This window comes from Athene cunicularia (genome assembly GCF_003259725.1).
Source record: "Athene cunicularia isolate RWA chromosome 5 unlocalized genomic scaffold, athCun1 chr5_part1, whole genome shotgun sequence".
NCBI classification, from domain to species: domain Eukaryota; kingdom Metazoa; phylum Chordata; class Aves; order Strigiformes; family Strigidae; genus Athene; species Athene cunicularia.
The window spans coordinates 25,764,151-25,791,732 of NW_020799101.1; the positions used below are offsets into that span (position 1 = coordinate 25,764,151).

The 27,582-nt window shown below is 54.9% G+C and overlaps 2 protein-coding genes across 5 annotated transcripts in view; one reads left to right on the forward strand and one right to left on the reverse strand.

Annotated features, from left to right (window-relative positions):
* The window catches only part of LTBP2 (latent transforming growth factor beta binding protein 2), a 57,773-nt gene extending 33,063 nt beyond the window's left edge, over nucleotides 1–24,710 (forward strand). The window contains exons 8-33 of one of the 4 annotated variants that reach the window (XM_026850122.1): nucleotides 3,624–3,746; nucleotides 4,134–4,298; nucleotides 5,023–5,235; nucleotides 5,819–5,841; nucleotides 7,240–7,279; nucleotides 7,690–7,785; nucleotides 8,854–8,979; nucleotides 9,164–9,292; nucleotides 9,703–9,822; nucleotides 10,692–10,811; nucleotides 11,017–11,139; nucleotides 11,338–11,463; nucleotides 13,900–14,022; nucleotides 14,302–14,427; nucleotides 14,525–14,647; nucleotides 14,878–15,009; nucleotides 16,217–16,342; nucleotides 17,104–17,247; nucleotides 17,521–17,712; nucleotides 17,828–17,908; nucleotides 18,441–18,569; nucleotides 18,817–18,957; nucleotides 19,201–19,368; nucleotides 19,905–20,180; nucleotides 20,411–20,560; nucleotides 23,831–24,710. In XM_026850122.1, the coding sequence (XP_026705923.1) occupies nucleotides 3,624–3,746; nucleotides 4,134–4,298; nucleotides 5,023–5,235; nucleotides 5,819–5,841; nucleotides 7,240–7,279; nucleotides 7,690–7,785; nucleotides 8,854–8,979; nucleotides 9,164–9,292; nucleotides 9,703–9,822; nucleotides 10,692–10,811; nucleotides 11,017–11,139; nucleotides 11,338–11,463; nucleotides 13,900–14,022; nucleotides 14,302–14,427; nucleotides 14,525–14,647; nucleotides 14,878–15,009; nucleotides 16,217–16,342; nucleotides 17,104–17,247; nucleotides 17,521–17,712; nucleotides 17,828–17,908; nucleotides 18,441–18,569; nucleotides 18,817–18,957; nucleotides 19,201–19,368; nucleotides 19,905–20,180; nucleotides 20,411–20,560; nucleotides 23,831–23,997 (3,482 nt within the window). In that variant the 3' untranslated portion in view covers nucleotides 23,998–24,710. Of the gene's footprint in view, nucleotides 1–3,623; nucleotides 3,747–4,133; nucleotides 4,299–5,022; nucleotides 5,254–5,818; nucleotides 5,842–7,239; nucleotides 7,280–7,689; nucleotides 7,786–8,853; nucleotides 8,980–9,163; nucleotides 9,293–9,702; nucleotides 9,823–10,691; nucleotides 10,812–11,016; nucleotides 11,140–11,337; nucleotides 11,464–13,899; nucleotides 14,023–14,301; nucleotides 14,428–14,524; nucleotides 14,648–14,877; nucleotides 15,010–16,216; nucleotides 16,343–17,103; nucleotides 17,248–17,520; nucleotides 17,713–17,827; nucleotides 17,909–18,440; nucleotides 18,570–18,816; nucleotides 18,958–19,200; nucleotides 19,369–19,904; nucleotides 20,181–20,410; nucleotides 20,561–20,989; nucleotides 23,528–23,830 lie in introns of those variants that run through there. The other 3 variants (XM_026850124.1, XM_026850126.1, XM_026850125.1) reach the window with 3 other exon arrangements.
* Nucleotides 24,711–25,355: 645 nt separating this feature from the next.
* NPC2 (NPC intracellular cholesterol transporter 2) overlaps nucleotides 25,356–27,582 on the reverse strand; it is a 2,687-nt gene continuing 460 nt past the window's right edge. Inside the window, exons 2-4 of the mRNA XM_026849279.1 lie at nucleotides 27,131–27,255; nucleotides 26,724–26,896; nucleotides 25,356–26,093 (exon numbers count right to left, since the gene is read on the reverse strand). Coding sequence (XP_026705080.1) covers nucleotides 26,007–26,093; nucleotides 26,724–26,896; nucleotides 27,131–27,255 — 385 coding nt within the window. The 3' untranslated portion in view covers nucleotides 25,356–26,006. The remainder of the gene's footprint in view (nucleotides 26,094–26,723; nucleotides 26,897–27,130; nucleotides 27,256–27,582) is intronic.

Below are 27,582 nucleotides of genomic sequence, written 5' to 3' on the forward strand. Positions count from 1 at the left end.
TTGCCAGCTTGTTCAGTTGTTCATTTACAAGTAGGAGAGTGCCATAGAAGCAATTCCTTCTGTTCTGAGCATGTCATTTGTCCCTGCTGCCAGGCTGTCCTGCCTACCCCACGGTGCTGGGGTCTATCCATTTCTCACTCCCGCGGTCCCTCAGCTCCATATGAGGAAGGCGCCATCACTCCTCTTTTCTCTCCAGTTTATGTTTATTTGGCATCTCTCGGACCCACAGTTGCTTGTGTTTTTCTGTGCTCTGAATTTTATGGTTCCCTTCTTATGATTCATGATAAGCTGAGAGGTGTCTTCTCGAAGATGCAGCAGGGAGCCTGGGCCCTGGCCATGCAAACCCAGGGCTGGCAATCCAATGACTCATCTCTTTTAGCTGGGACTTTCCACCATGCTTACTTAATTAATGATTCAGCCTCCCCACATTGTCCTGGGGGAAAACTTTAAACAACGCAAGGGCTTCTATTCTCTTTGGTGCTCAGATCTCATCCCTTATGTGGCCACAGACAGTGCTATGGGTATGAGGAGCTACCAGGAGACACTGAGTAGGAGTCAGAGGAGCAGAGCAGCTGAAGGGACTCATGTCAGCGAGCAGAGACCTTCAGTGCCTGCTCTGGATTTGCATTCCATTGCGAGTTTCAGAGGAGCAGAGGGAGATGGCAATGTGGAGTTGGCTAGGAAGATGTTTTGCACAGCAAAAACCCTGAACCAGAGGTTTCTGCCTCTGTGTGCTCCTTTGTAAGCTGGGCCAGAGAAGTACTGTTCTGCAGACACTCTTGTTACCTTGAGGTGCTTTTCCCATCTCTGCTATTGCAGTGGGACTTGTATCAGGAAGCCCAGCACCTTACTTGGGGGTCCAGAGTGAGCAGTTTGGCTGATAGACTGTGGGATAGACTACATGGGGCCTTCTCTTGCCAGCCCAGGGAGCAGGGTTGCCAAGGGCTGGATATGGGCTGATGATTCCTGAGGCCATTGGCTGTAGGAGAGAAGCTGACCTGGGAAGGAGCTGAGCTCTGGCTTTGCAGGCTGTTGTCAAAACAGATGAGTGACTGGAGGAGGGCCCCAGCAGAAGCCCACTTTCCTCTGTTTTGTATGGACAGAATGGGTTGTCTCTGGTGCATTCCAGCAGATGAATGAATGGCTCATCTCTGCAAGATCTCATTTCCTTTCCTTGCTGCATCCCATTGAGCAGGAACAAGGCTGCAGTGAGTCTTGAGTTGAGAGTGCCTGGCAGACCAAGCCAGGGAACCTCTTGGTGCTGCTGGACCATGAGGAAGAATGGCACTGAAAGGGATAATGTGGTTACTAGACATGAGGTGAAGATTGTCTTGGAGGCTTGGTGGTAGGGACATGTGTGTGCGCAGCGGTCACTGCACAGGGCACACACTGGCACCTTGGCATCTGTATATCCTTGGTATCCATATATGCTTGGTGTCTGTTGCTGACTCAGGTCACTTCTGCTCACCAACCACCAGGATAAACCAGCCTGTACCTTTCCACAACAAGCTGCCTGACTCAGCGTAGCTGTTTCTGAGGAGCACCGGCAAGCTTGTGTGGGTTGGGACGAAGCAGCTGAGACAGCATAAGGATCTTGATTTGTGGTCCCTGAGGCCACTTCTTGTGGGCTAGCCCCATCCCTGACATGCTGCAGGGGGTAGGAGTGCATGGCCCCAAGCGCGCCTGCCTGCTTCTGTTCCCTGTGGGGATTTCCAGCACGGGTGGGTCCTCTGCTGCCAGTGGAATAGAGGGGGTTGGACTGTGGCCGGGATGAGGCCCTGTTTTCAATTAAGCTTGTAAAGCTCAGACCTTGGTGCTTGTTTGTTTTGTGCTCTCATTACTCTAATTCCTTCAATCCCTTTGCTTATGTGGAGGCCAAACACTTCATCCAGTTGGTGTTTTGGAATGACACATTGCTCTGACTGTGTCAGGGAGTGACAGGGATGAGCCCTGAGGCTCCTCCAGAGAGACCAAGCCTCTTCTCTGAGTGGGGTTCCCAGTACATTTGGGGTCTGGCCATTGGTTGGTCTCATAAACTCTGGCCTGTGCTTGGTACAGAGCAGGAAACCATTACATTGTGCAGCAAAATCCTACTCTCCCTGGCCTGCTGCACATCCCTGTAGTGTTTGACTGAACATCATGGCCTGCTCTTGATGGCCACTGTGTCTCTCAACCATGTATGGGACAGGCAGTGGGGTGAATGGGGGAGTTTAAGAGCACAGGACTGGGGACGACTTCTCAGGTCATTACATCTGAACTGCTGCTGTCATAGCCAGCTGTGTGACACCTCCATTTCCACCAAGCAGTGATGCTTCAGCTCTGAGGAATAACGTAGTGCTGGGAAAGCTGCTTCTGAGCCTAGCTGCTCTCAGTTAGGCTCTTCCACTCTCTCCATTCTTCCAAGTGTCCCCGCAGCCCACCTCTGAACCCCTTCCACATTGAGACAGTCTCTAGAGGACCACTGGATGCTCTGAGAGCACCTGAAGTCTCACCAGGACCTTGTACAATGGCATTGGGACTCCCCTCTGTCTTTGGAAAGTGTTTGGCATGATGCTGCCTGGCATCATGTTGACATATCTTGGTCTTGGCAGCTTGCAGCTGTCCTGTGAGCAGTAAGTGTGCCCAGGTCCCTCTCACTGCCTGCTCCCACCTATTAGGTTGTAGTATATGCTCCTGTGTTTTGTCCCAGGGTGGTGCTGAGGTTCATCCCACTCCTGCTGCTCTGTGCTCACATCCAGCTCTTCCTGCACTGTTTGTGCCTCCTGACACAGCACATTTTGTCAGCATGCTGACTTTTATGGGACAAGCACTTTTGTGAAGATATAAAGCTACTTCAGTCCATGAGGTGGGCTTCCTCCTCACTCTCCACCATGAAAGCTGCTTTCAGTTCCCCATTGTGCACCTTTTACCAATCCTTGTCTTCTCCAGCTTAGCTCATACATTCCTATGTGGTGCTGTAGGAAAGGCTTTACTGCAGGCCAAATGGGTGAGCCTGACGTTGTTTCCCTAGGATAAGTCCAGCTCCCTTCCCAAAGTCTGCATTTGATGTGTACTGAAGCAGGGGCAGAGGAAGAGCTTGAGGCAGGACTTGAGCTTGGCACCTTCCTGCTTGCACAACCTCTTCCTAGAAGACACTACAGCAGTGAACCACAGCCTGTCTCTGTCTCTGGAGGGTATCAGTCACTGCCCTTCCTGCATGCTGGCAGAGTTTCTCAGCAAGGATTCTCTATGGATGACAGCTCCATACAAGCAGGACCAGGGATCAGGTGAAACGACAGGACTCACCAGTCCAGGCTTGCAAACAACAACCATGATGGCCATAAGAGTGACCCTGCTAGAGTGGCTCATGGTGAGGGAATCATCTGTTTTCCACGAGGACCACAAAGCAGAGCAGTCATTCATGAGCCATCCCTGCAGCTGCAGCGAGCAAGCTCTGTGCTGCAGATGTGGGACTGCTGTCTCCACGGAGGTCCTCACCATGCTGCTCGGTGCAGAGGCTGCCTCAGACACCAACCTGACTTGAGAACCCCTTGGTCCCCAACACCTGAATGGGAGACACTAGGTAAGGGGTTCAATTCACCCTCAGCTTTCTCACATCTCACCAGGCTCTCTCCTGTCCACAGATATCAATGAGTGCTTGATGAAGGGCCTGTGCAAAGATGCCGAGTGTGTGAACACCCGTGGCAGCTTCCGCTGCACCTGCAAGCCTGGCACCATGCTGGACCCATCCCGTAGCCATTGCATCTGTAAGTGTTCCAGAGAACCCCTCAGCTTGGGAAGGGACCTGAGCAGGACCCCACAGCTGAGTGGAGGCTGCAGCGTGCTTTGGTCTCTCTCAAGTGCACTTGTGTGCAGGATGGGTCCCCATGCCTTGGGCCCCCTTCATGCACTGTTCTTCTCCATGGAAATTGCTCCCACAGGAGCTGGATTTTCTTGGGGCTGGTGCTGCATGGGGCATGGCCCAATGGCTAAAGGCCAGTGGTTGTTCTGAGAAGAGAATGGGGCAGCCCTCAGGAAATGCTGGGAGTCACGGGCAGAGAAAGGCCCAAAGGGGAGAGACTGAGTGTCCCCCATTCTCTCTTTGGAGAGTGTAGAGCTTGACCTCTGGCACTGACCCTTCCACTGTGTTTCAGCGGACAAAGCGGTGTCGATGGAGCAGGGACTGTGTTACCGCTCAGCAGCTGGAGGTGTGTGCTCCTTCCCCCTCTCCCACCGCATCACCCAGCAAATCTGCTGCTGCAGCCGCGTCGGCAAGGGCTGGGGGAAGAACTGCGAGGAGTGCCCTGTGCCTGGCTCAGGTGAGACTTGCAAATGCTGGCCTATGAGATGGGTACAGCAGCCCAGAAAGCAGACCTGGATAATACTGGGAAGACAGAGAAGTCCCTGATGGGAAACCACTCTGTACCAGTGGGAGAGCACAGTCATGCCTGTGTCTGGCTTTCCTTGACAGCCCTTTTGTCTCTTGTACGTCTTCTGCTGGGATGAAAGTTGAGTGAGGATACGTTTGGCGTACCTCAGCATGGGGTAGGGTAGAAGGGAAAGCACCAAAGTTCTCAGGGCTGGAAAAAGTCTTCAGGTGGTTTGTACAGAGCATCTTGAGAGATGTGCAAAGCACTCAGCATGAAGGTACCAGGGGTTCACTTTTATCTGCTCCCTTGCTCACATTGGACCTTCCTATGGCATGATCCTTTCCTAGCAGTACTGACCCAGGGGAGGGATGTAGCTTTTGGTGTCTGGGAGTACCAGTCAGTGCCTGTTAGAAACCCACCCTGCTCTTCTGTGCAAGGCATCCACCCACTGCAGCCCAGATGTTAAATCTATAAGGATTTAACCCTTAGAAATCTCCAGAAAATTACAAGATAGCAGAAACTGCTACCTGCATTCACATACATGCCTGTCCATCTTCACTTCTTATACCTGTCCCACCATCACATCTGGGTGCAGTAAGCCAGGTGATCCCTGCACCAGCCTCTTCCTTCCAACCTCTGTCCTCTGAAGCTTTGATTTGATTTCCCCTTGCAGAAGCCTTCAAGGAGATTTGCCCAGCAGGACATGGCTACACCTACTCCAGCTCTGATATCCGCCTGTCGATGAGGAAGGCAGAGGCAGAAGAGCTGCCCCTCAGCTTGGAAGAGCAAGGAGAGAGCAGCAACTGGACATTGGACTGGGCGGCAAGGAGACAGCAACTGCAGTACAGCCTTCATGGGAGTGCACTGGAGGCATTCCCCCACCCTGGCACCTCAGCAGGAGAGGGTAGTGTGGTGTCTACTGTTTAAAGTTGCTCCATCTGGGCCCCTAGCAAGGGTGGGCAAATTTCCAGGTCCTGCCATGCCCCACGGATGGACTTATAGCTGATAAGGGCTTTCTACATCTGTATGAATATGCTAGGTGTTCTTCAGCCCTACTAATGTTCCTGGGTCATGAGACACCACATCTTCAAGCCTTTGGAGAGAAGGTTGAGTGTTTCAGGCTCCTGCGACCACATCTTTGCAGCTGGTGCTGGTGGGCCAGGCTGCCTCCTCTGGGACCTCAGGTCTGCGTGGCAGCCCTGGCACTCCTTGGACTTTTGTCCAGCCCAGCTGGACAGAAGTGTGACCAATTCCTTGTGCCAGCACCTGCAGGAGAGGAAGCTCCTGCGGTCTGCACAGTGCCAGGAGAGGAGTCCAGGTGTGTTGGCTTTGCGAACGAGTGCTTGTGGAGAAGTGTGAGGAACTGAGTGGCAGTGTCTTAGAGCTGGGGTGAAGTTAGGGCAGCCAGGGTTTGAGGAGGATGCCTGCCTGCTTTGTCTCTATTCACCATGCATTAATTCACTTTCCAGGTGAAGTTTCTCCTGCTGTTCAGGTGAGTAAGGTTTGTCTTGCTACATCTGGGTGCATCTGTGGTAGCAAATATTTGTAAATCTATTTGTATAACAAGCAGATGACAGGGAAGTGTGAAGTGTGGTCAGGGAGAGCACTAAAGAGAGCAAGTAGCTGCTGCCAGAGGGAACAGCTTACGAACTGCAAACCCTATCACCCTGGGTGAGTTGTCATGGCTGAAGGTACTGTGCCATGTGCCCCTTAGCCCTTGCTATGAAAGAGGCTATTACGTCAAACCAACAGGAGCTGAGGGCTCTGCTGCTCTAGTTCATGGTCAGCATTGACTCCAGCTGGCATTTTCTGGGGCTGGGGTAGCAGCACAGGCTGAGGCCAGAGCTGACTGAGGTGTGGGCACTCACTCCCTGCTGTCAGCCTAGCCTGTCTGTAGGACTGAAGGGCAGCACAGACCCCAGTGTCATGTTCAAGCCCAGCTCATAGGCAGGTCTCCACATGCTGGTATGGGTGCAGCAGAAACTGCACTGGAGCAGTTGGGGGTGGTGATCTCCCACACTGCTGTGTGAATTCACCCTTTCTGATGGGAGCAGCCTGGAGACTGATTCTCTGCCCGATTCTCCTGGGGTTGGGTTTCTTTATTATGAGTCTCACTTGAAAAATACGTGTCTTTTGATCACTGCTGTGAATAGAGTTTGGGCTGTATCTCTCCTGAGGATCATTGTGTCCCCTTGCTGCAGCAGCTCAGCTCGCAGAATGTACTTGCAGACCCTCTGAGAGAGGGAACAGTGCTGCCATCATCACTGCTTCACAGATGTGAAGTGACTTGCCAAGGACACATGAGAAATCTCAAGACAGGGAAGAAATTTGAACCAAAGCTTCCAAATTTACAGCAGAGCTAGTCTGGGTCTTATGTTTCTCAGCCACTTGTTTTCTTCATCCATTGCAGAAAGGTTTTCGGAGCAAACTCAGGTTGTGCTCCAACATCTCCTTTTTAGCCATGGGTTTGCCAGGAGGGGATGCTGAGAAAGAGCATCTAGCACCAATCACCCTTCTAGGAGGTAGCACTCTTGAGGCAGGTCAAAGCAGTGGCTGTTCTCAGCCCTTCAGAGCTGCGAGTGACAGTGGCAGGATTTACCGTGTCCGGATGCCCGATAGCAGTGCCCTGGGTCTCACCTGCAGGGCTTGCTGGCATGGCTCCTCTGTGGGCAGCCCCCTGGGCATGGCCAGGAGTTGTGTTTTGCTCAGGACTATGTGCTCAGGACAGAGAGGCCCTGCCAGCTGCATCCAGCCATGTCAGCTTCTCCTCTCAGGACAGCGTCTTGGGGAGCAAGAGGACCCAGGAGGTGGGTGGGAAAATGTCTCAGTAATGCTGCATCCCAGCTACATGGCTCATGGATAGAAGCAGTCCTATGTTTCTGTCCCTCAGGGCACTGCTGATGCCACCGCTGAGCTCCCCACACACAGAGGTGAGTGCCTGGCTGGCAGGAGGGCAGGGCTTGTGAGGAAGAGGATGGGGCAGCGAGGAGGGAGGAGAGCGGCGGGGATGCTGGGAGCTGCCTCCTCTGCACAGCAGCCCCCAGCGCTGGACAGGACAGGCTCCTGGCTGGGCTGGCTGTGGGACGGCTCAGGGGACCCCCACCGTACCAGGGTGGCTGATGTGAGGCTGTAGAGATGCAGGGAGGTGGTGGATCTCCAGCGAGGTGGAGGAGGCTGTGTTAAAGAACAAGTTGATAGGGTTGCTGCAGCCACCCTGTGGCCCCTTCCCAAGTGCTCTCTCGGGACTGTGGATGCAGGGACACCCAGCATGGGTAAACCTTGGGTGGGCACCTCTGTCTGGGATTGGTGGCTGGACCTCACTTCTCCTCTTCTTCCTCAGGAGAGGAAGAGGAGTCCTGGCACGGTCCTCCCCAGCCTGGCCCCAGCACCACCTGGGATGCTGCTGCTCCAACACAGATTCCAGCGCAGGGCTTGGGTGCGTGTCCACCACTCTCAGAGATTTCTCTCCTCTCACTGCCTGGCACTATGGGGAAATTATGCCCAGGGGCTCTCTCCCTTCCTTAAGCCTGTTTGTCCTCCCACATGCCCCCCTTGACTTCCCAAAGCAAAGTCCCTTCCCTACCACTTTGGGGTGTTGTCCCAGCCTTGTCCTGTCTGCTGCCAGCCATGGAAAGCTGCCTGGCTGTGGGGAGGCATGCAAGCGATCCCATACAGGGAGCACACTGTGTGGCTTTCTGCGTCCTTCCCCGCCTGCAGCTCACTTGCCAGGTGCAGCAGTGGCTGCCGGGCGCAGGGGATCACGCGCCCACTCCAGTGGCTGTGGCCCCGTTCCCCCCGAGTGTGAGCTGACTCATCGGGAAGGGGGAGCGCAAGGGGAGGCATGTGGCTCCCGGGGCGGCTTGTTTACTGCGCCGGAAACAAGGGCGCTGTTGTTCCAGGGTTGCTTAAGTGTCTGGGAGCGCAGCCCCTGCCCTCCGACGGGGGCTGGAGCACCTTGGGGAGCAGGCCTGGCGGAGGCACCTTGCTGAGGAATGCGTCTTCCTTCAATAGGCTTTTGTTTGAGGTTGGACTGGCCCCTCCTGGCCGGCTCAGTGCCGAAGGGTGTGCCATGCCCCCCTCCCCTGCCACTGCTGCCTGCACTCCCACTTAGCAGGACTGTGGGGTCAGGGCAGGGAGTCCTGCTGTCACCCCCCAAAGGATCCCACTGACAAGTGCCAGGCTCTGCTTCCAGCCCTCCTCCAAGGCGTGGGGCTGGCAGGCTTCCTCACCACCCTTGTGTGGGGCTGGAGCACAGGTGAGCAGTGCAGGGGACCCCATCACGGTGGGGTCAGGCCAGAGGAGGTGGTGGGATGTGCTGTGTCCTCCCTGCAGCTCTACGGGTACAGGCTGCCTAGAGATGTAGAGGAGCAGGCTCAGTATCACTCTCTAAGAAAGGAAAAAGCAGCCTCCCCGTGTGTGGGTATGGTGCTGGGGGCACAAGGCAGACACTGAACTCCATGCACCCTTTCAGTGTTGCCTGCAATCCTGTGCTCTCTCCTCCCAGGGGTTGGCAGCTGTGCCTCTTCACCTCTCTCCTGTGGAGCTGGCGCTTGTGTGCTTACCCTAGAGGGATACAGCTGCTTGTGCCACCCCGGCTACACACTGGACCCCAGCCGCCTGCGCTGCATTGGTAGGTTGGCACCTCCTCTGCCTGCTGGGCCACAACAAACCGTTTGGTCTTTCAGGCTCCTAGGGGAAGGTTTTCTGGCAGCTCTTCTGAGCCCCTGCCCACCTGCTGCAGTGCGGGGCTTGCAGGAGAGTGGCAGGCAGCTGCGGGTGGTGACTGCCTGTCTTCCTTCCTTGCCTGGGCACAGATGAAGATGAGTGCCTGAAAGATCCTTGTGCTGGAAAAGGTCACTGCATCAACAGCGTGGGCTCCTATTTGTGCCTCTGCTACTCTGGGTACACCCTGGCTGTCTCAGAGGGCAAGCAGAGCTGTGAGGGTAAGTGGTGTTTGCCTGGCACAGGGCTGCCACCTCCCCAGGATCTCCTCAGTCTCCTGCTCTCATGCAGTCTCATGCATATGCCCACACATCTGCACACACACAGGCACACCTGCACACCCTCCCTCCCTGCAGTCCTGCCCACAGACAGCCTGTTCCACAGGGATCACCCTCTCCTGCTCGCTCAGGGACCGGACCTTGCCCATGATTTGGCAGGCACCTGTGATGCCAGCCCTGATCACTGACTGCATCATGGCGAGAGGGGTGCTAGGACAGATGGAGGTGGAGGAGAGCCCCGGCAGCGGTCCCCTGGGCAGACACTGCTTCAGGTGCAGCAGGTCCTTGCCTGCACCCAGCTTTCTCCAAGCTGGAGGGAGAAGACTTCAGGCTGTCTCCCTGTCTGTTGCCAGATCGAGATGAATGTGAGCAGCCCTCTACCTGCCGAGGACAGCGATGCATCAACACTCCTGGCTCCTACTTCTGCGAGTGCAAGGAGGGCTTTGCCATGGGCCCCAGAGGACAGTGTGAAGGTGAAGCTTGCTGCTCCCTGTTCCCCTGTGCCTCCAACCCACCCTGTGCAGGACTGAACACCTTCTTTCCTCACTGCTTCGTGTCTCCCCAAGGAGACAGCCTGCAGGAGGGACACCTTTCCTGGGCAGAGGGAGGGGACTTCTTCCACGATCCTCTTCCACCTCCCCAGGGAGATCCCCCATGCCAGCTTCCCATTCTGGGAGGAGATGCCCATCCATTTTCATGCCACCTAGACTCTGTCACCAGACCCTTGTGCTGCCAAGTGGACTGCAGGGAGAGCAGGCTACAGAGACTCAGGCCACCTGTCCCACAGCATCCCACTCACATGGCACAACCTGGGCCCTTCAGAGCGTTTGACTTTGTAAACATATGATGTGCCTGATCAAAGATCCCCCTTTCTTAGTAGCTCATCTCCAACAGAGAGTGAGAGACTATTACCGGAGGCTGTACAGGAAACAGGGCATGCACAGAATCCTGCTCCTCCCCACACAGCCTCCAGGAAGCACTTGCCTTAAGGGCTTCCTCAGATGGAGGCTACATCCTAATCATAGTTATGAAAGTCCCTGATGAAACAGCCCTGCACAGATGTTTTTTGATCCCTTTCTCTGCCCATGCACATTCCTGACCTTGGCAACATCCTGTGGCAAGGAGTTTCATTGCTGGATTATGTCAGCCCTCAGGTGTGTGTGTAGGATCCTGAGTGGTAAGTGGGACTATAAGAAGTGTTGCCCAAGCCTGACAATCTTGTCTTATTTCCTCTTGGACATCACTATCCCCCAGAGGGGGACTCCGAGGATCCAGCAGTACATCCTGGAGAAGGCTACACTGATTGCCTTTGGGAGCCTGAAAGGAGTGTGTTTCTTGGCAGATGTCAACGAGTGTGTGGATCCCAGCCCTTGCCGCAGCGGGAAGTGTGTCAATACGCTGGGATCCTACAAGTGTGTCAGCTGTGGGGATGGCTACCGTCCCAGGAACGGGAGATGTATTGGTGAGGAGCTTGTTTCTGGGCAGCACCTTCGCCCCCCTGTGGAAATTCTCCCTGCAAACCTCAAAAGGAGCAGGGGCACAGGCATCACCCTTTTTCCATAGGCAGCCAGCCTGTGTGGCCAGGGCACAGCACCCTCATGGCTTGGGTGGTGGGGACAGCCCTGAGCACCCTCCCATGCCATGTTGTCCTCTGTTGTGTCATGCAGACGTGGATGAGTGCCTTGTGGAGGGGACTTGTGCTCACGGACGGTGTGTCAACTTTGATGGCTCCTTCCGTTGTTCCTGCTACCGGGGCTATGAGGTGGCACCTGATGGAAAGAGCTGCCAAGGTACCGGGGTGCCGTGGGTCCAAACCCTCTGAAGTCTCATGCACCCAGTCCAGAGGTTTCCCTAGACTCTTCCTGAGCACTTGGCTCTGCCTGAGTCCTGACCAAAATGTTGTCTAGTTCTCTCAAGACATCTGCCCCTTGTCATGGTTATGCCACATCCTTCCCACTCATCCCGCTCTCTCTCGTGTGCTTATGCAGACATCAATGAATGCACAGCCCAGGCTCCCTGTCCCTCTGGACTCTGCCTCAACACGGAGGGCTCCTACTCCTGCATGGCTTGTGACGCCGGCTACACTGTTTCCAGAGATGGCAGCACATGTGAAGGTATCCCTTCCCAGGAACAGAGGAGCAGGTGCTGGAGGGAATGAGGGAAGAGGCATTGCCATAGCTGGGTTATAAGTGGTGCCTGAGGACTTCTTTAGCCTCAAGATCTCTCTCCAACTCTTTAGCTGTCTAATCAGCAGAGAGTGTGAAGAGCTGCAAGCAGATGTCACCTAGAGCAGCAGGAAGGTGATCTTCCTCATGCAGGAAAGGGATGGGGGGAAGGATTCATTGATGAGACTTCTGGACTAATGATGACCTGGGGGATGCTGACAAAGGCCAGAGGAGTACGGGAGGCTTGGAAACATGGGCAGAGAACCACATACAGTTGTTCAGTTCAGAACTGTATGCCTAGGAGCATGTGACGAAAATGTACGTTCTCAACAGAGGGCGAAACCTTGGGTCCACAGACAGTGGAGAGACTGTGGGCACCCAGGTTTCATCACTTCTCCCCAGCCCCTAATGTAATGTTTAAAAGTGAAGGCTTAGTTCAAGCGCTCTGCTGTCCCTGGTATGCATGGCAGAGAGTTAACACTAGCATTGATCTGTGTTAGTTGCATTGCTGAGACATGAGAGCACTCCATCCCAGCCTTACAGCCTGACTGCCCCAGCACAAGCAGGGAAACTTCCTCCCTGCCCCCAGGGAATGTCTGGGCTTGAGATTGCTTGATGCAAAGTCCCTGTTTGGGGCAAGAGAAGGGAGAAGGCAGAGTTGGCAAAGGTATTTGTTTAAAAATTGGCCATGTGCTGTGAATATTTCTCTGGAGCACTGCAGAGCTCTGCAGCCTGCACATAGCTGGCAAACAGAAGATCTTACCTTTGATGTGACTCTCAGAAGACCCCTTCTGCATGGGGGTCTCCAATGGGGGAGGAGAGGGAGGCTTTCCTCTCTCTATTCTCCTCTGTTTCGGTGTATGAGGAAGCCAGTGTGAAATGAGTTTAGTTTCCATCTGATTTTTGGGTTCATAGTTTGATCCCTTCCATCTGCCCTCCCCCTTTCCCAAAATTCCATGTGAGACCGTTCTCAGCCACCTTGCCCCAGCCATGTCACGAGGGCACCTTATCAGGGTTTGATACTGTTTGGGTCACAATGACCTGATGGCAGGATGGCATGTTCTTCCCTGCCTTGGCTGGTGGCCTTGTCTGTGGATCTAGGTTTCATATTTGAAAAATGATAAGGGTTTTATGATAGCTTTGTGATAAATTAACTAGGCTATGGTTCACCTCGAGAAGGATTCAAGAATATTGCAACTTGCAACCCTATGAGACTGAACAGCTGGGAGTGCCTTGAGGCAGTAGTGAATGATGCTTGTTTATGATGCTTGTGCTCTTCGAAGGGGAAGAGAAGGTCCCTGTCATGCCTTTAGGAGCTGCCAGTCTGAGAAATTTAGCTACTTTGTCCCCTCCAGGTCAGGGGACAAGAGCAGAGTATGTCTTCTTCTGCCTGCACACCAGCCCATCCTCCTGAATAGCAGCATCCTCCAATGCTTCCCCCTACCTCATGGGCCTGGGGGCAACAGCAGTCTGCTGGCATCTCTCAGTCCTCTGTTAGAGGGAAGGTACCCCTCTCTCCTCTGCTGTGAGCAAAATCCTCAGAGTGCCAGCAGGCTCTGGCCAAGGCTTGGGGTAGTTGGGTGGGAGAGGGTTTGTGTGGAGCTTTGCAGCTCAGTCAGAACAGATGTAGGCCACCAGCCAACTTTACTAGGGGAAGGACATTGTAGACAAGTCTGGCAGGTAGGAGAGCAGAGCAACAGAAGGTATGGCTGGTGCTGGGTTACTTTCCTGATGTTTGCTCTTGGGCAGTTGGCTGAAGAGAGGGTTCATCAGGAACTGAGGCGCTGCGCTGGCCCCTTGGTGGTTGTCTGTACCAAGTGCAGAGCTCTGCTGGAGGTGTGCACTGGGGTTAGCGGTATCCCTGTGCTCACAGAATCACCAAGTGGCTGAAGCTGGAAGGGACCTCTGGAGATCATCTTGTCCAACCCCCCTGCTCAAGCAGAGCCACCTAGAGGCGGTTGTCCAGGACCATGGCTTTTGAGTATCTCCAAGGATGGAGACTCCACAACCCATTTGGGCAACCTGTGCCAGTGCTCAGTAATCCTCACATTAAAAAAGTGTTTCCTGATGTTCAGATGGGACCTCCTGTGTTTCAGTTTGTGTCCATTGCCTCTGGTCCTGTCACTGGGCACTGCTGACTTTGTGCTGGGATTCAGTTTATCCTGGTTCCTTTGATGGAGAGGAGTGAAGCGTCTGGGCTGACTCCTTACACCCCAGTAACAGGGAGTCTCTGCCCTCATCTCACTCTGATGGGGTGGTCTGGTAGGGCAGCTCAAACCCACCTTGCAAGCTAACAGCTAGGTGATGGCTCCTCTGGGTGGGGAACTTCTCCAGTGGCAGCAAGAGCTGGGGCCTCACTCTGTGCTGTGCCTTTCTGCTTGGCAGATATGGATGAGTGTGAGGACCCTGCTGTTCAGTGCCTGGGGGGAGAGTGCAGGAACACCCCGGGCTCCTACGAGTGCCACTGCCAGGTTGGCTTCGAGCTCATCAACAGCACCGTGTGCCAAGGTACAAACCCTCTCCCTGCAGCCTTCTGGGTCTAGGACATACAGCCTCCCTATGGATCCCCCTTCTTTCTTGGCAGGGAGGATGCACTTATGGCACATCCATAAGATTATAGCCAAATGCAGAATCACCATGGAGAGAGATCTCTGTCTCCATGGCAAGAAAACCAGGGGCCAGCAGGGTTTTCTGCTGTAAGAGGCTGGGGAGAGGAAATCCATGTGGCTTTGGTGAAGGATGTCCTTCAGGGCTGGGTATGTGGCCCTGACTATGCTCCCTCTGCAGATGTGAACGAGTGCCTAAACAGTGAGACCTGCAGCCCCAATGGTGAGTGTCTCAACAGTCACGGATCCTACTTCTGCATTTGTGCTCCTGGCTTCTCAAACGCGGCTGGCGGACCCAGCTGCCAAGGTGAGCTGGAAGATGGCAGGCACATACCTCAGGTCCTGCCCTCTACTCCCTCCCCAGCTGTGAGATCCAGGTTGATGATTTTGGCCTGTTTTTGCAGATGTGGATGAATGTGCAGACAAGTCCCGATGCTCAGAAGGCCAGTGCCTGAACACAGAAGGTTCCTACAGGTGTCTGTGTGAAAATGGGTTCAAACACTCCCAGGAGACTGATGACTGCGTGGGTGAGAGCTCATTGTTGGGGAGATCAGTCCCCTGGGATTTGGGGGGATGGATGCAGCCAGTGCAGGGGGGGAGGGAAGTTCTGCTCCCAGCACCCAAAATTTCTCGTGACTTGTAAGGAGGACTAGAAATGGCTCACGGCCTCTGGCCAACTGAACTTGACCCAGGTGCTGCAGTGAGCAAGCAGGGTCCCCATCTGACCAACCTCATCCCCTTGCCCTCCTCCCTGCAGATGTGGATGAGTGTAAAGAATATGGGGATGCCATCTGTGGCACGTGGCGGTGCCAGAACAGCTTGGGCTCCTACCGGTGTATCATGGGCTGCCAGCCTGGCTTCCACTGGACCCCCTTGGGTGACTGCATTGGTGAGTACAGCCCTGGGTGTCCCCATCCCCACTTCTGGTAGGGACAGGGTCTCTGTGTGACATCTCTACCAGGGCCGTGGAGGAGAAGGAGGAGGAGGAGGAAATGTATGGCTGGTGGAGAGGCAGATAATGCTGAGAGTTTGTTTTCTTGGCTGAGCTGCCTGATTGTGTCTAGACTTCTCTCTTCCTGGCATCTGGAACAGACACCACATTGTGCTGCTTTCCGCTTGGGGAGAGTCCTGGGCAGGTTACAGCGATTCCAGGCTTGGGGCTGGACTGCAGCTCACTGTGCTTGTGGGGGCTTGCTGTGCTTGCTAGGGCTGCTGCCTGTGCCAGTCACCTGCCTGGCAAGGCCGGGTGAGGGGAAAAGCTGCTGCTACCACTGTTGCTAGGCTGGGAAGTCTGAGTTTGGAGTTCAGGCTCCAGCAAAGAGGAAAGAGCAACGGGGTTTCTGCAGTTTTTGAGGCTTCCCCCAGCTCAGAGAAGGCGCAGCAAGGAGGAGCTGCTGCCAGCTGCTTGGCTCTGGGCTGCACCAGGACTCAGACTTAGCATGTGGAGCTGCTTCTGGCCCTGGGAGCAGTGGGCTGTGGGTACACAACTGCTCAACCTGCTCCAGGGAAATCTCTCCTGTGCAGCAGTAGGAGGGCAGTGGGATGCAGCCAGCGAGGCTGTAAACCTGCCCTCTGTAGGCAGAGGACCCAGTTCTAACTGTCCAAACCCAGTGGGCTGAGGCAAGGCAGAGATTACTCCCTGGCACTATAGCAGCTGAAGTACTAGGTCAAGAAGAACAGAGCAGGAAAGTATCATTCTAGATCTGTCTGCACTTGCCCCACACACTTCAGTTGCACCCTTGTATCTCCTGTTGATGTGACCCTGTAGTCTCTGTGTCCCTTTATGCCTCTGCAGGGACCTGTGCTACCTGCACTGGCACTGCCAACCATCTCCCACACTTCCCATCCATTTCCCATTCCCACGCTCTCCTGTCACTCTACCCATGTGACCTCTTTGCAGCTCTGGATGTTGCAGGAAGCTTCTAACACACAGTCATAGCAGGGTAGTGAGTGGGGCAACCAGACCCAGTCCCTCACATCAAGGGAATGCCTGCTGCATCCCCAGGTCTTGGGGTTGGAGCAGAAGGGCCTGGGCAGGGGGTGTTCATTGAGAGAGGTGGGGTCTAAGGCAATTCCTGCTCTACACTCTCCTGCAGACATAGATGAATGTGCCAACGAGACGCTGTGCGGGAGCCACGGCTTCTGTGAGAACTCAGACGGCTCCTTCCGCTGCCTCTGTGACCGTGGCTATGAGAGCTCACCCTCCGGGCACTACTGCGTTGGTGAGTCTCCCATGGTTACTCTGCCAGTCAGTGAGGGAGAGGCATCAGCAGATGTCAGGCTGGTGTTCCTACTGTGTGATGGCTCCCACAGCATAGACAGGGACTGTATCTGTGCAGGGAGAATCCCAGACATGGACAGGGCAGCTGATGGAGACAAAACCCCTTCCCTTAGCACAGCAGGTCCTTTTTCTGTGAAAAAGTGAGCAACTCCCAGTGAACATGGAGCCCTTCTCTGTGCAGGTAGAAAGAAGTGCTTGGGGGCTGGAGGCACTGAAGGTGCTAGAGAGCTACTTTAATGTGTGTCTGGAGAGAACAGGCAGAGTGTAATGTAAGGAAAAAGGTTTTCACAGTGAAGACAGGCAGGCAGTGGAACAAATGCCCAAGAAGGCTGTACAGTCACCATCCTTGGAGGTTTTAAAGACACAATAAGACAAAGAAAGCCCTATGCAGCCTGGTGAGATCCCATAACTGACCCTGCTTTGAGCAGGAGGTTAGACTAGACACCTCCAGTTGTCCCTTCAAACCTGGATGATTCTGTGATCCAGTGTCTCACTGCAAGCTAGAGTTCAGGCTCCTTGAATCCACTAAGAGAAGGCAGGAAGCTCTTGCCAAACGTAGGTTGAGCCATGGTGTGAACAGAGCTCTCGTCCCTAGCAACTTCCATCTCCCTGCTGAAGGGTGACCCCATGCTGCAGACCATGCACAGACTGCCCATACAGAGTCAGGGCTCCCGCTGCCCACCGCTGCCCCTTGCTTTGCAGATGTGAATGAGTGCGAGCTGATGGTTGCCGTGTGCGGGACTGCACTTTGCGAGAACGTGGAGGGATCCTTCCTGTGCCTCTGCCCCAGCGACCATGAGGAATACGACACAGAGGCAGGGCAGTGCCAGCCCCGAGCAGCCATGGGTGAGTAGGAAGCTAGGACAGAAGCATGGGTGGCAACTAGAGCAGAGAGTGGTAGCTCTGGCTGGGGTGAGATAAAGCTGAGGGGCTGCCGGGGCTGTACAAGCCCATGCAGGCATGGGCAAGCTTTTGTCTGGGGAGAGATGAGGAGCCTGAAAGTGGGGTCCTGGAAAGGCCACGCTGCTGGTGATGGGTGTGCTCTGCGACCTCCTAGGTATGGGATACTGCGTTGGGGCACCAAGGACCCCATCCTGTCCCTGCTCTGCTGTCTTGTAGAGGGCCCCGAGACACACGCGGCCCACCTCTCTGACAGCACAGAGCGCAAGCAGTGCTACTACCACATCAGCGATGTTCGCCTGTGTGACAGCGTCCTGGCCAAGAACATCACCAAGGAGGAGTGCTGCTGTACTGTGGGGGCAGCCTGGGGTGACAACTGTGAGACTTACCCCTGCCCCATCCCGGGCACAGGTAGGACTGGCCTCACCACACTAGGCAAGGCCAGTGCTCTGCCCGCCAGCTCCACAGCAGCTAACAAGCTGTTTCTTTTCTTCCCATCTCCCTTTGGCATCTGCCTCCTGGCCAGTGGAGTACCAAGAGATCTGCCCTCTTGGGAAGGGCTATGTTCCCCAGGAAGATCCACTCTCAGGAAAAGTCTCTTTCACAGGTACTATCACCATTTTCTCTCATTTATTCCAGGGGAAAGAGGGAGGGTGCTGTGCAAAGCCCTGCATGGACTGCCAGTATCATCGAGCTGGGAGTGCCCCTTCCTCCAGTCCTGCCTCACTGCTGGCAGTGATTCTTTCTTGAGGCAAATCTCCCATGCCCATTTCAAACTAGGGATGCATTCCAGTAAGACATAACCCTTCCAGTTACTGATCAGATCTCCCAGTGGCCAGCTGACTCAATCTTTGGCACTTCACCTCCAGGGGCTTGTGTTCTTAACCTTCCAGAAACACACATGAGTTTCCTGTTTGTGAAAGTATACTGTTCCCCATCATCCCTCCTCCTGCTTTGCCTGTGGGTGCATCCCCCTCTGCTCCCAGGCATGGGGCCAGCAGGAGAGGTGGGGGGCTCTCTCATGGACCTGCCAGTGATCCAGGCCAAGGTGCTGTGCCAGCTTTCTGCAGCTACAGCATCCAGCCCACCTTGCTTCCATGGCTCTTCTTCCTGAGACTCTCCCTCCATCCCTCTCTCAGACATGGACGAGTGTGAGATATTTGGATCTGAGTTCTGCCGCAATGGACAATGTTTGAACACGGTGCCAGGCTACAAGTGCTTCTGCCGTACAGGCTACTTCTACGATTCCAGCAGGCTTGAGTGTGTTGGTAAGGTGGCCTCAAGGAGCAGCGGGCACTCCACTGCACACAGAGGGACAGCTGTGCTGCTGCACCCAGAGTTGTCCCTGCTGCCCACGCTACAGGGCCAGGTCTGGGCGACAGGTTTCCTGGAACCCTCCTGGGGAACGAGAGAGGAGGTGGCAAGAGCCCCCAAGGTCCCCATTTGGGCAGGAAAAGGGTCACATTGCTCATGTCTGCCAGCCTGAAATGTTGCTCTGTCCTTGTGCATGGGCAGACCAGGATGAGTGTCAGAACGAAGTGTACTGCATCAACGGCGAGTGTCTGAACACAGACGGCTCCTACCACTGCTTCTGCAGCCTTCCTCTCGTGCTGGATGCAACCGGCAACCGGTGTATGAACCTCTCCAGCAGGGCAGGTGAGCCTGAGCCCCCGCCACAGCACACCCATGCCCCGCACATCTTGCCCCACGGCTGTGTCTCCCAGGAGAGCGCAGCAGGTGGGGGCTTGGTGCCAGGCTGAGGTGTGCTAGCACCAGCACAATGTGCAGCCAGGCAGTGGGGGCAGGAGCCTGGGGGACACAGTTGTCCCTCTCAGGACAAGGTAGGGTGGCACTCTTCTGGGTGATTTTCATGGCATCCTTTGCTTGTGTCACTCACAGATGCCTTGGAGGAGTATGAAATCCACCTGGACGTCTGCTGGCAGACCGTCGCTGACTACATCTGCCAAGACCTGCTGCATGGTGAGCAGACTACATACACCGAGTGCTGCTGCCGGTTTGGTGAAGCCTGGGGCCAGAACTGCGCACTCTGCCCGCACAGGTCCTCCGGTGAGTGGGACAGCACAGGCAAGCATCCCCCGGCCGAGGTGGGGATGGGCTGGGCTGCTGCCAGCATGTCATGCAGGGTCAGTCATGTACGACTGCAGCAAGGGCTCCTCTTGTTGTCTCCACTGCCAAAGCCAGCCCAAGGCGCGGGTGAACCCCCACCTTCTCCAGGGTTGAGCTGCACTGGTGGGTAGGATGTACCTGAAACTGGTTTGCAATGAGTTAAAGGTGTTTGAGGGGAGAGTTGCTCTGTGCATCCCACTATACCTGCTTGGCTTAGGAGAGGTGAGGCAGTGGCAGCCCAGGATGGGAGCACACTGGAAATTGGGGTTCTTGCTGCTCAAGGACTTGCTGGCCTCAGACAGGAGTTTGTTTTCTCAAAGACAGGATCCTGTCAGCAAACTACAGGGCTGCAGCTTTGGAGCCCATTGAACACAGGCCTGACTGCTGGCCCGGTGTGGATGCACCTTCTTCAGCTATAGCAGACTGTCCTCTCCTGAGCCAGCTGCTGACCCTTCCTTTTCTCTCACCAATTGCAGCTGATTTTGCTTACCTGTGTAATGGGGCCAGTGAAGACAGTGAGAGAGGGGCTGAGCTCCGAGAAAGACCTAGGTATGAGTATGCACCAGGCTTGGAAGACCCCCACTATGGCCTTCCCAGCCCTGATATGGGCCCCTACTACAACTACCTGGAGTCTGAGTATGGAAACCCTGATGCTGGTTTCCCTCGGAGAGAACCCAACAGCGAGTTCCGTGGCAGCCCTCTCCACCATGGCCCAGGGCAGTCCCCACCCCGCTACCTGCCCAGCCAAACTGGTGAGTACTGGGAGACACAGGAGAGGTGCCTTCCCACCCAGCCTGTGTCTATGGGGACTGCCTGGCAGCTCCCACCCCAGACAGGGTGCTCCAAGATTGGAGCAGTCTTGGCACCTGACTGCTCTGAGTTGGTCCTGGCCCCACCAGCACTGTCTTGCCTTGTGCCCAGTGTCCCCTCCATGGCTGGGTGGAGGGTCACCCTGCTCTGACACCGCCTTGCCACTCTCCAGGCCTCTACGAGGGCTTTGAGGGGCTGCAGGCTGAGGAGTGCGGGATCCTCAACGGCTGTGAGAACGGGCGCTGCGTGCGCGTCCGGGAGGGCTACACCTGTGACTGCTTTGACGGCTTCCAGCTGGACATGACCCGCATGGCCTGCGTGGGTGAGTGTCGGCCGGGGCTGCCCGGCGCTGCAGCCGGGGCTGTGCGGGCAGCCTGGCCCCCGCATCCCTTGGCGGCTGCCGCTCTCTGGCGGTGCTGGCCGGGAGAGCCGCCGGAGGAGCCCCTACTCTCCCTGGTGCTTCCCTCCCGTGGAACTGGGAGGACCTTCCTGGAGGTTCAGCCAGCCACTTTCTGCTGGCAGCTGAATCGGGGCACCTCTGGGCATCATGGGGAGCAGTGATCACTCCCTTCTTCACATAACACTCTGGTAGATCACCAGCCACTGTTAGCATAGCCCTGATTAATTTCCTCTACATTCACCACTGCCCTGGTGAAATTCCTTGCTTACCCTGCCCTGTGAGACACAATCTCTGTAGCTTCTCTCTGCATTTCCTCTACAACCCTATGTCATGTCTCCATTCTTTTCACAGTGCAGCTCCCCAAGCCAGCTGAGGCTGCAGGCACTGAACAGGGCAGATGAAGACCCTCTTTTTCCTTAGGCATGGTACTTACTCCCTCTCCCAGCAGCCTTATTGCACGACATGATGGTGCATCTTCTTCATACAGAACCCATGGTTTCTGCCTCCCCAAATGCTACCGGGCAGAACGACTGCCTGAGCTGTTATTCCTCCTTCTGCATTTGTGTGCTCTGTGTGCTTTTCGTTGGCCATAGTGCTTTGCATTTGCCTTCAGTGAATTTTGTCTGGTTGAATTTGGACCACTTCTCTGCTTGATGAGAATGAGTCTGAATCCTGTAAAGTCCTTGCAGCCTGGCATCACACACATACATTTTATAAGCATGGAGATTCTTCCTTCATCCACCTTAATGACAACATTTGGCTGGAGTAGGGGTCTGGACAGACCCCTGCAGACTATGCTATAATGACTTTTATTGTAACAGCCAGTAATATTGCTAATTATCTTTGGAGTGCAGCTTTGCAGACCATTGTGTAATTGCCACAGTTTAATCTAGACTGTATTTTCTCAGTCTGTTTGAGTATGTCATGTGGGAGTGTGTTGAAATCCTCACTGTGGCCAAAGCACATCATATCCACTGTTTGTCCCTTATCTGACAGACCAGTTATCAGGTCAGCAAAGGGAACCAGATTGGCTTAATGTAATCAGGCCTTAACAGATCTGCACCAGCTATTTAATGACCCTGATGATATCCTCTGGAGGGTTATGACCTAATCACTCACAAACCTGGTCTACTTAAGGGAATGGGGGTGAGCAGTCTGTAATTCTGGATTCTCCCTTCTGTTTTTGAAGATAGTTACCAGATTTACCCTTCCTTGGGTCTCTGAGACCTTGTCCATCTCAGAGAGAACTGCCAACTTTTCCAGGACCGCTGGAGCATTAAGCATGTGAAGATGAGTTGCAGCAAGCCTTTAGCAATGTGGATGTAAATGCTTTATCTTTACGATTGTCAAACCTCTCCATCACAGTGTAGCCTTTCGCTCCCTGTGCTCCTACACCTTCATTTAAACACTTCAAACATGGTCTGCACCCTGTCTGGTCAGCACATGCATTTTTATGATGGCTGGAACAAATCCCACATTAGCTGCTTCAGTCAGCTCGGCTGGCTTTTGTTTTCTCTGACGATAAGGACCAGACTGACATTCCCCATTATTTCCTGCTAACATATTTATGGAGCCTTAGCCTGTTGTCTTTCGTGTCCTGGACTAACTAGCACTCATTTTACACTGGAGCCTGTCTCGTTTTTTTTTCCTTTCTCCTGCTTGGTGCTTAGTCATCCCGATGTTTTTACCTTGCTGACTTTAGAGTACTCCTGCAGCTGCTGCAGTGCTTCCCTTCTCGCCTCCCTGTGCGGGTAGCCTGACTTCATCCTGCAAATTGGGCTGCCTGCCCCCACCCCTGCCTGAGTGGGCAGGTTCCAGGACTTGGTGCATACTGCTAGCACTACTCTACTGCTTCTAGCTTTCAGGTGCCTCTGGGCTCTCCTCTCAATCTGGTGGTCCAAGGCCAGACCAGCCTGCCTGCTCTTCCCCCTTTTATCTTCCCCTGGAGCCCCCAGCAAGGCTGCCTGCCAGCCACTTCCCAGGTTGTGCAACACATCTCCCTTGATATGCTGCCTAACATCTCGTCCTTGGGCTTCTGAGCAAGCCCATCCTGACCACAGCAATGTTCTGGTTCTGAGGCTTAGCCCAAGTCCACAGTGTCCAGTCAGCCATTGCTTTGGCTGCATACGAAGGCTGCCTTGTTCCTCAGGCTCCCTCATCTCATACTTCTCTCCTCCTTGTGACTGCAGTGCTTCCTCCTGTTTGGCTTCCAGCCTCCCTCCCTGGGGTTGCTCTTCCCTTTCTTTGCCAGATGGCCCCCTCCACCTGTACTAGGAATAACCCCAGGTCCCTGGGGCAACCAAGCAATTCAGTCCTTCTGAGGTCCATCAGTCACTGCTGGGGCCTTCACTTTTCCTTGGGTGGCTGGCTGAACCCAATAGCTGCTCCCCACTCCTGCTCCTGGCCAATCTGTGGGGTGTGAGGCTGGAGTTTGTGGTCAGAGGGCTTGGACCTGCCTTGGCAGGTGAGGATTTGGCAGGTCCTGTGGGTACAAACAAGGTCTCTGGGGTGCACAGTGATGCTCTGCCCAGCTGGTGACCTCACCACAAATTGGTGTAGCTCAGGCAGGGAGTCCATGGAAGTACATTTAGCAGAGCAGATCCGTTACAGCAGGGCAGCTGCTGTAGGGCTCATGTGCAAGCTCTAGCCCAGAAGCAAGCTGGCCGAGTGAGCCCTTTGGCAGAGTTTGCAGGTTAATAAAACAAGCCTTGTTTGCACAGCATGAGGTCCCTCTGTGTTCTGGTCCTGGAGGTGATAATCGGCCTCTCAGGGCCACCATCATCTGCCTCCTCAGCCTCGTCAGATCAGGAAAGGGCCTTTTCCAAGGCTGGAGGCGGCCTTTTTACGCTAGCACAATTTCTTAACAGGAAACTGCTAATCTGAGGTGTGACCAGGAAGGGGGTGGGGGTGGCTATCTATTATGCATTGCTGGGAGGAGCGGGGCTCTTTCCTGTGCTGGGGAATGCCAAATGCTAGGGATGTCACCGTTGGGGTCTGAGGGTACTCTGCAGATGTGCTGAGCGGTGTGGGAGGCTGGTGGGGTCACAGCGGGCATCGTGGAGGTGCTTGTGGGGGGCATGGATCACCTGTGGGGGAGGGCTGAGGAGTGTCAGGAGCACAAGGAGATGTTGGCTGCAGGCTGGGACTGCTCACTGTGCCACCGGCTCACCCCCATCCTTCTCTTCCTTGTAGACATCAATGAGTGCGAGGAGGTGGATGGCCCTGAGCCCCTGTGCCGGGGCGGCACTTGCGAGAACACGGAGGGCTCCTACCGCTGCCACTGTTTGCCAGGCTATGTGGCCCTGGCTCGGCCCCACCACTGCGTGCCCCAGACAGCCCAGAGCCCAGCGGCAGCATAGCTCTAGAGGAGTGGGGGTGAGGGTGCTCCCCTCCAGCACACAGCTCTGGCACCTGGGACCTGGGAGCACAGAGAAAGGCCCCCCTGGGGCTGCGGGTGCTTTGGGCTCTTTGCTCCTTCCCCTCTGAAGTGCACAACTTCCCCGCCACCTCTCTCCACAGGCCAGGGCTGAGCTCCCAGCCTCTGCACCGCCCTCTGCCCTGCCAGCCCCTGCTTCTTCTGCAGCAGAGCCCACCCCAGCACCCATCACATTGCCCTGCACCATGGAGGCTCACGGGGTGCCTTCCCCTGCCACGCAGCTCCAGCCTCCCTGCCTTGCCCTGCCAAAAAGGGGGTTCATCTCCCTGCCACTGCTGCACTGACCTAGTGACAAGCCTCACCCACTCTGCAGTGCTGTCCCTGCTCCTCATGAAGCATCCGGCCCCCAGACCAGAGCTTTGAGGGGAGGGTCAACCCCAGCTTTTAAAGCTGCTGCCTAACCTTGGGGTGTGGGGGAAGAGGCCAGAGGGGCCCTAGGGCCAGCTCTCCCTGCAGCCAATCCAGGTGCATCCCTTAGCCCTGCACTGGCTGGGCAGGGGGAGCAGGGGTAGGTCCAGCTTCCTTTCTGTAAAGTTGTTGGTGGTTGTTTTTTTTTTTAACCAAGTCTGCTGGAAACTTCTCTCATGTTGTTAAATAAAACATTTATTTTGGGCCCCTGCGGCTCAAGACACTGGGGTTGGTCAGAACTGTGCTTGTCTTGCCTCTGCCAAGTGGTACCGGAGCCACAGCCTCCCTGTGGGTACAGCCTGGCAAGCCCCCCTGCCCCCAATCCCCTAAGTCAATTCTTACCCCTCTCACGCTGGCACCCAGCCACCTCCCTCTCCTGAGCAGAGACCCTTGCCAGGCCAAATATTTGCTTATCTATCTCCCCAGCCCAGGGCCAGCCATAGGAGCTAACTCCAGCCCCCACAGCAGCCGTGGCTGCTCACACCCTACCTTGTTCACACACAAGGGGGGTGCAGTTGAAGCATGAGAGCACATTGGTTTCTGCAGTTGGCAAGAGCCCTTGAGCAGGTCTTGCAGCTGCTTTTCCAGCCCCAGAGCCCTCACTAGAAAAGCCTTTACTCATGCTGCAGCAAGCAAGGCCACGCTCTACCCCACCTCCTCAGGGAGCCTCTGCACCATTTCAGGCCAGCCCAGGACCAGCAAGGCAGGAGAACAGCCAGCTGGACAGCCTGGCTGCTCACAGGTCATACACTCAGAGCAGCATAACCCCATCTATCCACGCCTTCAGTATAGAAGCAAGACCAACCCAAGCAGAAGATGTCCAGCCACTCGACTTTTCCTCCTGCTCCTTTCCACTCACAGAAGACAACACAACAGATTTTGTTTAGCTTTTATTAAAAGGAAAGTTATAAAAAGAGGTTCAGGAGCTCCCAGCAGCTCTGAGTTAGTAGTAGTGCAAACCATTGGTTAGAAAAAGAATCATCCCTGCAGAGACATCGAACGCCACTTGGCTTTGCATCCACAAAAAGGAAGCTTTCCTAGCTGCAGTCCTACCAGCTCAGGGAAAGTCTCCTTTCCTCTCCAGCTGCATGGGTGGCAAACGCAGGTCCCAGGGGCATCCTGGTTGCAACAAGAGCAGGAGAAGCACAGGAGGGTGGATGCAGCTGGCATTCTAGAAGAGGCACTGAAAGATTACCAGGTAGAAGCTCAGACACCAGCCAGGTTCATCGCAGAGAAAGTCATTTGTGAGGACAGACAGCTCCATTTCACTAAACCACCTCTGCAAAGCAGCTGGAGGATGATCCTCAGTCAGTCCTGCTCCCACTTGAGCTGCTGTGAGAACACCGTAGGGGGCTCTGAACGGGCTAAGAACCCTCTGCCCATGCTTGCAGGAACACAGCACTGGCTGCTCAGAGGCTATAGAACTCTGAAGAAAGCAGTAAGAAATGCTTATTATATAAAAGAATTTGGCCTGTGTTGTCTCCTGGTTTTCCCCTCCCCAAGCCCTACTAATGACAGGACTCCTCAGCTGGTGATTTGCACTGGTATCTTCCAGCAAAACAACATCTGGTCCTGGTCATCCACCAGCTCCCACTTCACAATCAATTTAATCTGAAAGAGAGAGAAGAGCAGAGGGAAATGAGAGTCTTCGGGAAACCGTAAAGCAAGGTCACAGGGAGGCAAGTTATCACTTGTGTGGAGCAAGGAAGTCCTATGAGCAATGTGCAAAGGAGGACAGAGCTGGGATACCACCCCCACTGCAGCAGGCAGGCCACGCTCATGCAGTGACTCCTGGAGTATGTTAAGTAAACGCAGGGTTCTGTTGCATGACACAGGAGACCTCCACACACCGCACTCAGATCCCTACTCTCTGAGTAAGCGGAGAGTGGAGACACCCTGCAGCCTCCCAGCTGAACTACAGCCTGGGACCAAACACCTCCAGTTTGGGAGCATCTGGCTGGACACAGCAGGCTCTGCAGGGAGGCATAGTACAGGAGGACACTCAGGCAGCTGAAGCCACTTCTCAGCAGCTGGAGCCAGGCTGCTTCTTCTGCTGGGTCTGTCCCAAAGTGGGAACTTGAGACAGAGCCATTTTCACAGCAGAAGCGCTACCAGATAGTCTGAGGAGTCTTCTCTTCTCCATTACCCCAGGACAAGATGTCCTTCCTTAAAAGCAGGTGGTGACACTGTCCCAGGAAGGACGGTAGCTCTGAGGAGCATACCAGCTGCCTGCTTACTTACACTGGGGTACTCGCTCTTCACAGGGAGTTTATTCAGGTAGCTGTAGGAATGGCCCTTCTGAATGGGGCACTGGATCCCAGACTTGCATCCATCGGGCTCAGGAATTGGAAAGGGTATGTCCACATGCAGCATCTCACCATACACCCTCGCTTTGCTGCCCTGGCTCTCGATCTCTGCAGAACACGAAGTGTGAGCACAGTACCAGAACAGGGAACACCTCTTCATCACACCCTCCCCTTCACACACCCTGGAAGCTGCAAGAACACAGCTAAAGGACACTCTTCCTCCCCTGCCACTTCTTCCCACCCAGAACGCTCTCCAGCCACCCTTCCTCACTTCTCTCCAAGCAGTGGGACACAGAGGGGATCACCTCCCCCCGGCACCCCAGCTGGAGAAGCGATGCTTACTGCTGGCGAAGGTGACGTTGATGCTGTAGGATGTCCCCTTATGGAGCAGGCAGGGCTGCGTGGGGCAGGGGCTCACGTTCACCTCTTGAATGCTGCCGTCTTTGGAACCTGCAAGGAAGACCCAGGTTTACCGGGCCTGCCCGGTGCCGTGGGGCCCGCTCCAGCAAGAGGTAAGCAAGGAGCAGGGGTGGGGGGTGAGGGAGGCTGAGCACACATCCATGGTGCTAGGGCCATAAACACCCACCTGAAGGAAAACCAGCCTCTACAGGGATTTCTGAGCTGAGCCCTCACCTGATAAAGGAGAGCAAACCAGAAAAGGCAGGATTAGAGAGAATCCTAAAACCCTTCAGCGCAGCCCTGTGTTTGCTCCCTGGTTTGCCTAATCTGCCTTGCAATCCCTCTGGGGGTCTCTGGGTTCTGCTCAGGATAAAACAACCCTCACAGCTAATTCC